At 35.6% G+C, this 12,009-nt stretch overlaps 1 protein-coding gene across 15 annotated transcripts in view; it reads left to right on the top strand.

Annotated features, from left to right (window-relative positions):
* pdlim5a (PDZ and LIM domain 5a) overlaps positions 1-12,009 on the top strand; it is a 134,749-nt gene that overhangs the window by 38,751 nt on the left and 83,989 nt on the right. For all 15 annotated transcript variants that reach the window (NM_001002654.3, XM_087251670.1, XM_087251668.1 and 12 more), the window contains 1 exon segment: positions 8,077-8,228. In NM_001002654.3, the coding sequence (NP_001002654.3) occupies positions 8,077-8,228 (152 nt within the window).

The following is a 12,009-nucleotide window of genomic DNA, read 5'->3' as shown; positions in this document are numbered from 1 at the left end:
TATGCACACTACAGATGTAGAAACAAATAAACACACCACACACACATCTACAGATGCACGCACGTACAGACACTCTTTCTCTCTCACACACACACACACATCACTGACACACACAGACGCATACACAGACAGACACACAAACACCAAGCACACACAGACATGTACACACACACACACACACACTCACACACTGATGCACAGATGTACACACAGACACACTATGCACACTTCAGACGTACAAACAAATAAACACGCCACACACACACACAAACAGAGACACACAGACATGCACAAACTACACACGCACACACATACACTACACACATACACTACACACACATACACCACAAACAGACACACACACATCTACAGACGCACAAGCACACACACACACTCTTACATACATACACACTCCTTTTTCACACACGTACACACACACGCACACAGACACACACAAACATTACACACACCACACACACACACACACACGCACACGCACTACAATATACATACACACGACACACACACACACACACACACACACATTACTTTACACACACCACACACGCACACACGCACACACATACACACACGCACTGCACACCACACACACATACAAATACACACATACACTACAAACAGACACACACACATCTACAGACGCACAAGCACACACACACACACTCTATCTCTTACATACATACACACTCCTTTTTCACACACGTACACACACACGCACACAGACACACACAAACATTACTTTACACACACCACACACACATACACTCCACTACACACACACACAGACACACACACACACATACACTACACACACACATACACACACACGCACACGCACTACAATATACATACGCACGCCACACACACACACACACACACACACACACACACATACACACACGCACTGCACACCACACACACATACAAATACACATACACTACACATACACACACACACTGCACACCACACACACATATGCACAGACACACACACAGGCGTACACACGCACACACATACACAGACACAGACACTACACTACACAGCACACACACACGCACACACATACACTACACACACACACACACACACACACACACTGCACACCACACACACATACACTACACACATACACTACATACACGTATACACACAAACACATACGCACAGACACGCGTACACACACACACACACACACACACACACACACACACTTTTCTATTATTGCAGCATTGAAGCGTCAGTGTTGCTTATTCCTCCACATGTTTATTCCAGCAGGTCTTCGTCTCTCCACCGCGTCTCTGTGTTCTCGGGTGTTTCCATGCGTCTCTTTCATGCAGGACAGCAGCAGAACAATGATGAATGTGTTGTAGTCTCCAGTGTTTACAGCGTGTGCTGTAGAGAAGACAGCTGAGCACACATGTCTGCCATCTGTAGACTTTTGTGTTTGTACAGAATAATCGTATTAAAGAGGCGGTCATGTGATAATTGAAGAGCACTCCAGTGGTTAAAGACTGAAATCAGACTGTGCTTGATCAAAGTCAGCATATTTTTCATTCCTTCAATTAAATTTACAGCTGAATTTTTAGCCTCCCTATATAGGCGAATTACCGGTTTGTAAACATTTAGGATGCAGAAAAAAACAGGAGCACTAGCGTTTACAGCGAGGGAATGACGTCCAATCCAACAGAGTTTGTTGTTGTATTAGAGATAAGTTATATTGATTACATATTATATAAATCATTTACATAATGCTTTCAGTGCAATATAACAGCTTGTCACCCTGTAATAAGCACAGTTATTCTGCAAAATTAACGTTAAAGTGAGCAGCGTTTGTCGGACAGGTCCATTTGCGATTGCACCCTCCCAATGGATAATGGATAGGACGAAATGGCCAAGCATCCAGCCTGAAATGCACAACTATCTCATTGAAACTCCAGGTGATTTTACAAGAGAGAAGCTAAAGCCCTACAAGTGTTTGGATGACTACAATTTTGTTCTGTGTGGTCATGTGCAACAAATAATGCTCCATGATTGCCAGATTTAACACTTTGTAGTGCTAAAAACTATGGCTGGAGGAAATGGCAAAAATTTATGTCACAATATATATTGCTTAATTTCGGTCGATACGATATAATTCCAATATCGATATGGACAATATTAAAAACACAGGAAAAAACTGGTAAGAACGCACACAATAGATGTCTGTACCTACAAATGTCTGCAAACTGAATATGCAAAGTCAGTAATACCTCCAGGCTCTTATAACTTTTTGTTTTTTAAAATAAAAACAACACAAAAAAATTGTTCACTTTTTATTTGTATTTAGCCTATACAAAGAAGAAATGTGAAATAAACTGTCAAAAAACTCTCAGACTCGGCTTATTTATTTATACAAATAATATTGAAGGATTCGGATTTCCGCTTTCCAATCCGTCTCATCATGGACCAACGTTTATTCTTTTCTCATCTTGTTTCTCATAATGTTTTATTAAAAATAATTATTTGATCATTTGAATGAGTATTTAACTGTGAATTGATTTTAATTAATGAATAAGTTAACACATTGCTTAATATAAGAATGTTCAGTGCATTTGCCTGTCTCTTTATAACTATTTTCAGAAGCCACCAAACTAGGTCAGAGGTCACGGAAACCTTGAGTGGAACTGATAGCCGTCAACTGACAGGAATCAACTGTTTCTATTGTTATTTCTAGAAATTGTTATTTCTACGAGTTATTACTATCTAAAATGTCTAAAGTGATTTTCTACTTTTATTCAAGATAGATTTTCTATAGTAAGAATATAACTGCCTAAATGTAGATTATACTGGTTTTAACCAGTTTTGATAAAGACAGCTGAGAGTATAATTGTTATTGATTGGTGATTGTGAGCAGAGCGGCCTAGGAACTCATTGCGAGTGTTAAAGCTGGCTTCTGCGGATGAAACTGCAAACTATCTTTAATAAACTTGATTTATTTATTTAAATCTCTGACTCTCTGGCTCTTCTTCATCTACCAAACTGGTCATTCTTTGGGTTAAAATGTATACTATCCCTACAATATATAGATAGTTCATGGAGGTTAGCTTGACCAACGTGAACAGAAACTTTTATCAGCTTTTTTTTTCTTTTTTTTTGTATATGCTGAATATTTAACAATCAAAATAATACAAAAACCTTACAATTATGACATCCACATCGTATAAAACATAGAAAAAGATTAATAATTTTAATAATTAAAAAAATGAAAAAGAGTACAGGCTACATTAATATTTGCAATAGAAAAGAGTAGTTTGAGTATATTCATAGTTCTGGTCGCTTTTCATCTTGAATGTCCTTTATGGGTTCTATCTGTCTATTTATATTTGTGTATTTAATTACAGAATTAAATGAAAAGGTTTAACATAAAATTGTTCTTATATATTTTATATAGTCTATTTATATTGACTAATATTTTATACAACACATTTACATTATTTAAGAGATTGAATACCTCGGTTAATCACATTCTTTCTATTTCATCAGCTTTGCAATAACCAGATTCCTGATAAATATGTTTGTGAATTTGATTTTGTAAGTTTGTGCGTGTGCCGTGAGCCGTTATGTGTATGAGTGTTAATTTGGATATATATTATATATTTATATATTTATTATCTATAATATATATAATTATATATTAATTTGTGTTTATGCGAGGATCGAGTTATGTATGTGCGTGTGTATGGATGTGTAAAATATGCATGCATCAAGTTCATATGCATTTGCGCAAGTTTCATACATGTTTTGAACATTCAATAGTATCGGTTTATTTGCGAGAAATGTATAGGTGTATATGCACATGTTAAGCGAAGTTTGATTTAAATCCTACACGTCGCCTCTAGCCATCTGTTTGCTTCATAGCCTTCTCTTCTGACACCGCTGATGTATGTCAGGATGGTGGATAGTGGTGAGGCGACAGGTTGGCTTTAACGTTTATGATGCCTCATCTTCTGTCATTGCTTCTGACTGTCAGTATGTTCTATCGGGCGGAACAGATTTGATGTGTCCACATCATCGATGCTAGTTGGCATCGCTCTCCCACACATTTGGCAGATAACCAAAACTATAAGTTTATCGGAACTTAAAAAGCCAAACCATTTGCTCACCACTGCATTAGTCTTTCCTCTCTCATCAACTAATTCATCTGCATTCTTACTTGTGGAAGCTTGTTCATTCACATCTGCATTCAGGGCACACTTCAGGGCAAACTTTCTGTGACGGAGCTAACCAACTGCTGTGCTGAGCGCTGAGTGCTGGCAGCGTGTCTGTGATGTCACTTGCGTGATGACGAACATCACGCTCTTTCTCACGGCTGAGCACTGACGTCATTCAGTGACAAATGATACAATCTATAAGATCTTATAAATATAATAAAATCAGCCTGATCTCACGAGGAAACGTGAGTATTTTACGTTTTGCCAGTTTAGTGGCTAATTCGTGCAAATTCGTACGAGTTCAGTCGCACAAAATTGTACGATTTTAAAAAGGAGGCATGGCACCTAACCCCACCCCTAAACCCAACCGTCATTGGGGGATGAGCAAATCGTACTAAAATGTACAAATTAGATTGTACAAATTTGTACGAATTAGCCACTAAATGAAAAAGTTACGAATTGCCGTGAGATTGTGTTGAATAAAATATATATATGCAAATGTATGATGAAATACCGGAAATGAGTTTAAAACTCATATCACCATTATTAAAAAGGATTATATCGCAATATATACTGATATCGAATTATTGTCCAGCCCTAATAAAAAAAAGAGGTTCTGCCTAGCCAAAGACAAGGAAAGAAGACGGAGCTGTTCAAGGCCTGAGTAATCATCAACAAGCAAAACTACAGCATCCACGACAAACACACGGAGAACATGCAAACTCCACACAGAAATGCCAACTGACAGAGCCGGGATTCAAACCAGTGACCTTCTTGCTGTAAGGCGACAGTACTAACCACTGAGCCACTGTGCTGCCCTGTTTGCAACCACTAACCTTAAAAATGTTTAGCAAACCCAAGTTTTTTTTTTCCCCAGTGTAATATCATGTTTAACTTGTGCATTTCAGACTTTTCTTTTCTTCAATTCTGTTTGCATTGGCCCGACCGCATTGAGCTCAGGTTTTTTGGGACAATTTGGACGTCCGCTGTGATTTAAGCACCACTTAAACTCAATTTTTCTTTTTTTTTCTTTTTTTGCACTAATGGTGAACTTTTCTCCTGTTTCAGAGCTGAGTTGTGTACCTTGAAATCTCTGCTGTCTTTGTAGTAAATCTCCACATGAGGCCTTTTATGTTGTTTCCTAAAGCTTTAACCGTGAAACATTAGACAAGTTCAAAAGTGCAGCTTATGTCTGTTTTTAGTCACTTTTATTTTAATTTTAAGTTGTGTATATACTGTAAAATCTATCAGTAAAATCTATCAGTTTTCTTGTATTTTGTGATTCATGATCTTATTTTATTATTTCCCAGATTTATTTATGCTTTTGAATTGCATTGTGGGAGCTTGATCTTTCATCCAACAACTTTAAAATCTTGAAAAGTTGGAAAAAGTGACTTTTATGAAGATTTTTAATAGTTTAAAGTGATATATTATTTGGGTTGGTGTTTTATATCACGCTACACAAACCTTGTAATAAGCTGCCAGTACATGTTCTGTTATTTCACAGACTTATTTCACTATATATGATTTCTTATACATTATATTATATCAAACTATTAAAATGTCAATAAAAGTCACTGTTTAACTTTACAGTTGATTTTTTTAACATCAAAAGTCGACAGAGCAGAGATCAACATCCCATAATGCAATTCACAGCCGTAAATAAACGGGAAATAAAGGGACTAAGCCGAAGGAAAATGAATGAATGAATGACTGAAAAATCAGGAATCAACCAAATGGTTAAAAAGGGGAAATTAAATAAATTGCATAAATTCAAATAAAAATACATAATTAATAAATAAAAAAAAACATTTTTTTTAAAGAATTATTTTTGGCCTTTTAGCCCTCGGCCCCGTTTACACCAATGCGTTTTAGTTTGAAAGTTTTCAAGTTTCAAGTTTTGCTACGGTTACGCCACCATCCACACTACGCTGGAGTTTTCAAGCGCCAAAAACGGAGTATTCATAACAAAACGGAGCCTATAACATCACTGCCTCCTTTCATTTTTAATGAAATTACGAAACATGCCCTCTCTTTTGCTGAAAATCAGTTTTAATAATCAATAATGATCATTATAAAAGTATAACGTACAATAAGTTTATACACTATAGGAAATAAAGGCAAGCGATCAGTCAATATACAGAATGTACGTTGTTAGATTAATTATCAATTTATCTTTGCGCTCAGCCAAAACACGTGACCCAAGAACAAGTAATAGATTTAAAAGACCAAAGTCGGGGAATATGTTGTTAGATATAGACAACAAGATGAATTAAATATCACGTTTAACAAATATAATGAGATTAGATCCAGCGGGAGATCCTTGATGAACACTTCCTTGATGCCAGAGAGTGTGTGTGTGGTCACGTGATGTGCGTTTTCAGTGTTTTGGTGTAGACCAGGGGTCGGCAACCCAAAATGTTGAAAGAGCCATATTGGACCAAAAAAACAAAAACAAATATGTCTGGAGCCGCAAAAAATTAAAAGCCTTATATAAGCCTTATAATGATGGCAACACATGCTGTATTTATATTAGCTATATTAGCCTACTATAAAAATGACTTCGTTGGCTACAAATACATACTGAGCCTTCATGATTAAATGTTCATTTCCCTGCAGTGCATCCTGTAGAGAATGACGCGCCACGGGGCTACTCTGTTGTACGATGCCGTCTCAAGTTTAACTTAATTACAGTATATTAATGAATTATGTTTAATGTTCAAGTTTAACTTCATTACAATATTAATGCATTATGTTTAATTATCAAGTTTAACTTCATTACAATATTAATGAATTATGTTTAATGATCAAGTTTAACTTCATTACAATATTATTGCATTATGTTTTGCTTTGATGAAATTAAAGAAATGCAATAAAGAAATCAGATTTTTTAAAAATGTTTTTTTTATTTTATTTTGAGGATTCCAAAAAGCAACATTAAAATTAACGTGCACGTACGTGCCCCTTATCTGGGCAACAGTGCAATAAAACGCAGTCTGCCATTTCCATTTCAAGATCAGCTCAAGTCATTCCTGGGAATGTGCTCAACAAGGAAGGGTTAATCTCCAGGGGGGTGTGTCAAGGAAAGACAGTCTCGTTTTTTCCTTTCGCAACTCGCAAAATCTGCTCCCAAATGCAGTTTGCATATCAACGATCGCACCTTGTAAATAATCACCGTTGAGTGAGTGATCGGGATGGGCTTCTTTGAATTCTCTCAGGGAGGGAAAATGAGAAAGCGTGCCCTGCTGTACATCTTTGGCAAAGACAGCTTGCGCTCCATGGCGCATCACACAGCCGCCGGTTTGTTTACAACAGCTACCTGCCTGGCATCCCGCCCTGCTGATAGAAACATGTGTCGCAGGCTATGACGCAAATCTTCGTTGACAGAAATGTTGAAATTAAATATTCTACACACTTTTACAGCATTGGAAAACGTTAAGATTGTTTGCCCTCCTATAGAAACCATATTAAAACAAAAATATATTAACCTCCCTCATCGTTTTCCATTTTCAAACATTTTTTAAAAAAGTTCCAGGGAGCCACTAGGGCAGCGCTAAAGAGCCGCATGCGGCTCTAGAGCCGCAGGTTGCCGACCCCTGGTGTAGACGGAGAGTTGTTCAGAAACGCTGGGTGAAAAGCTATTGTGGACGCGGATCGTTTTCATTCTAAAACGCCGTTTTAAAACTAAAATGCACTAGTGTAAACGGGGCTTTAATTAGATTAAGCTCAATACATATTTCTCTACTTTGCATTTAACTAATTGATTTTTACTGTGTATTTGGTTTGTTTACTGTATCTTTATGATTTTCTCGTCTATGTGCCTCTGTGTTGTTTTCACCATTAGTTATTTCTCCTTTTTTTCAGCTGACGGATGCCGGAAAGGCTGCTAAAGCAGGAGTTGCAGTGGGAGATCTGGTGCTGTCCATCGACGGCATCAGCACTGACGGCATGAACCATCTGGAGGCCCAGAACAAGATTAAAGCCAGCTCAGACAAACTCAACCTTTCTTTGCAGAAGTAAGAATATTCATGCGTTAATTTGTCAGTTGTAGCATAAATGCTTTTTTTGCCCACTACGAAATATATTTCAGACAAAGTTAGAGTTGAAGTCAGAATTATCAGCCCTCCTGTGGATTTTTTTCTTTATTCTTTTTTTTATAACTTTCCCAAATGATGTTTAACAGAGCAAGATGTTTTTTAAAAAGTTTTTCCTATAATATTTTTTCTTCTTGAGAAAGTTTTATTTGTTTTATTTTGGCTAGAATAAAGTTTTTAGGTAAAAGGACCGTATTAAGGTCAATATTTTTTGTCTGCTTAAGAAATATTTCTTTCCAGATTGTCTACAGAACAAACTATTGTTATGCTTTAGTTTAGTTTAGTTTAGTTTAGTTTAGTTTAGTTTAGTTTAGTTTAGTTTAGTTTAGTTTAGTTTATTTGTTTGCAGGGTTATATGGCTATTTTTCATCTGTAGACCCCTTACAGTTATTAGAAAAGAGTTATTTAAACTATTATGTTTAAAAAAAAATCTTTCCATTGAACAGAGATTGTGGAAAAAGATATGCAGGTGGGCTAATAATTAAGGGGGGCTAATAATTCTGACCTAAACTGTATATGGGAGATGGACAGTATTCAGATGGACCACAATGCCTTTTTTTGCACTAGTATATTTTTTGGCAATAGACAGAATTAGATTGTGTGGGTCAAAATTATCTATTTTTATCTTATGCCAAAAATCATTGGAATATTAATAGTAAGTTAAGATCATGTTCCGTGAAGATATTTAGTGAATTTCTGACTGTAAATATATAAAACTTTGCAAAGCACTTTGTTTAGACTATATTTATGTCAATTTAACTCTTATTTAATCAAGCTTTCTGATTTCCTAAAATAATGGACACTTATGGTTCAGGGTCACAAATATAAAACTGTTGAATAGTAACACTCTTACTATTTGTGCATATTGTACAGATAGATACACACAGTGCATCCGGAAAGTGTTCATAGCGCTTCACTTCTTCTACATTTGCTTATGTTACAGCCTTATTTCAAAATTTTATTAAATTCATTTATTTCCTCAAAATTCTCAACACAATCCCCCATAATGACAATTTGAAAAAAAGAGTTTTTGAAATTGTTGCAAATTTATTACAAATAAAAAAACCTGAAAATGCACATGTACATCAGTAGTCACAGCCTTTGCTCAATACTGTGTTGATGCACCTTTGGCAGCAATTACAGCCTCAAGTCTTTTTGAATATGATGCCACAAGCTTGGCACACCTGCCTTTGAGAATTTTTGCCTATTCTTCTTTGCAGTACCTCTTAAGCTCTATCAGGTTGAATAGAAATTGTGATTTTTCAGATTTTTTTATTTGTAATAAATTTGCAACAGTTTCAAAAACTCTTTTTTCACATTGTCAGTATGGGGTATTGTGCGTAGAATTTTGAAAATAAATGAATTTAATGCATTTTGAAATAAGATTGTAACAAAAAAAATGTGGAAAAAGTGAAGCGCTATGAACACTTTTTGGATGCACGTATAATTAATTTAATATTCATTATATTTTAAAATACTTCATGCATTTTAATGTACAGTAGCTAATGGATTTAGTAGTTTATTATTTATCTTTTACTTGATTTTATCGCTTAAAGGCGATAACTGAATGCCACTGCAAATTAAATGAGTGAGTTAAATATAAGTTATTTAATATTGATATTAAATAAATTAGTTTGATTATGCATTTTATTGATCTATCCTGCAAAGTCCTTATTTTATTTATTTATTTTTGTTATGGATCTTTATTCATTCATTCATTTTATTTATTTATTATACATTCATTAGCTTTTTATTTTCAAACAATGAATTTAAAATGTAGTATTAACAGTTTGGTTAATATTTTTTAAACAATTTTTTAAAGACACTGAGGCGGACACTGACCAAAAATATTGTTCCTGAAATATTCCAAGATTAACAGTTTTCTGCAAGTAACCTATCGGAAAATCTTGCCATCATACTTATTTAACAAATCCTGGCATATTAAAATGCACCATTCTTTTGGTTTATACCCTGCTTTGCTTATATATTTTGTTGCTATGTTTGTAATGTCTTAATAAACAAGAAAAGGCTGAAACTTAATGAAATCTACAACAATCAGATTTGCATCATAACAGTGTCTTTGAGCCGTGGCGGGTGGCAAACGGATGTAAACTCATTTCTCTGTTCCACCGCTGTCACGTTGCGCAAACTCAAGATGAACTCAATCACTCTTATAGTACAGTACATGAAGAGAACTAGTAGAGACGAACTGTCCAAATCTCTGCCTGGTATGGTATGTGTTTCAGTGTGTACCATGTGTTTCAGTTTGGTCCACTAGCAGAACATTTTGTTACAGGAATTGCACTTGCTGACACATAAGACTGTGTGTGCACAGCACAGCAGTGACAGAAAAATGCTCATGCATTGGTCTAGTGGAAATAAAAACAGAAAGAGAGAGACTGCCAATGATGGATAGACACATGAGCTGTCTCAAACGCTAAGAGTATGGTTTTAAAATTAAAAAAGGGCTAAAGGGCCGTTCACCCTTTAAGTAGGACATGTTCCTGGATCAGCTTCTGAGTTGATCCTGGAGCAACATTCAAATGTTCAACTGTACAGGTGGTTTGTCAAGCCCACTCACCTGAATGAAGCACAATTTGAAATGCACAATGTCTCCAAGAGACATGGAGTGATTAAGAAAGTGTCTATAGGGCAAAAGTCACAAAAAGCCTTGAAAAACTAGTGGGTCTGATATTTTATTTACAACACTATGGGCTCTATTTTGACGGTCCATTCGCAGAGCGCAAAACGCAGGGCGCAAATGCTTTCAGGGCGTGTCAGAATGCGTTTTTGTTAATTTAAGGACGGGAAAATCCGCTTTGCGCCATGGCGCATGGTCTAAAAGGGTTGAGTTTATTTTCTTAGTTATAGGTGTGTTTTGAGAATAAACCAATTAGAGCCTCATCTCCCATTCCCTTTAAGAGCCAGCTGCGTCGCGCCATAAGCGCATTTTGACGTAAAGTAAGTTCACTTTCGCTTTTGCTCTCGTGGATAGGGAAACCTTTACGCACAGACATCAATTAGTCTATAAATAATTCATTTTGTTTGTTTAGCGCAAAGATTTGTTTCAAAACTATTTCTAAATTCAGTTCTAATTTCTAGCAAATGAATAAATGAACAATAAAAACAAAGTGTGGTCAAAATACTGAGTTATTTCCAAATACACCTGCCATGCCCCATATGGTCTAAAACCTGACAGGTGGACAAATCTAAGCTTGTTTTTAATAAAACAAATATAAATATGGATATAATAAATAATACTGCTAATAATAATAACATTATACAAAAGCAAATTGCATGAACTGAAAAAGCCTCCCGAGATGAAGGAAGTAAGGCAGGGGTTTTTAAAACTTCATGTAGGCTAAAAATTAATATGTTTTGTAATATTTTAATAATTTATATTTATATCCTGTATATATCCTTATATATATATATATATATATATATATATATATATATATATATATATATATATATATATATATATATATATCCTTAAGATATTATATCTTTTTCATATGTAAAGATATTTGCGTATTGCTCTGCATCTTGTGTGTAGTGTGTAAGCCAGGCGCACTTTGTGCCAGACAATAGACCAACTTTGTTCTGGTCTAAAGATCAGACTATTTACAGTTTCTCAAAATAGCAACGCGCCAAAACACGCCTGCTTTTTTTAGACCAGAACGCCTACGGGCGCACATTT

The sequence above is a fragment of the Danio rerio genome, chromosome 5 (assembly GCF_052040795.2).
Source record: "Danio rerio strain M-AB ecotype USA chromosome 5, GRCz13ab, whole genome shotgun sequence".
Lineage (NCBI taxonomy): Eukaryota > Metazoa > Chordata > Actinopteri > Cypriniformes > Danionidae > Danio > Danio rerio.
This window is presented reverse-complemented; position numbering and strand designations above follow the sequence as displayed.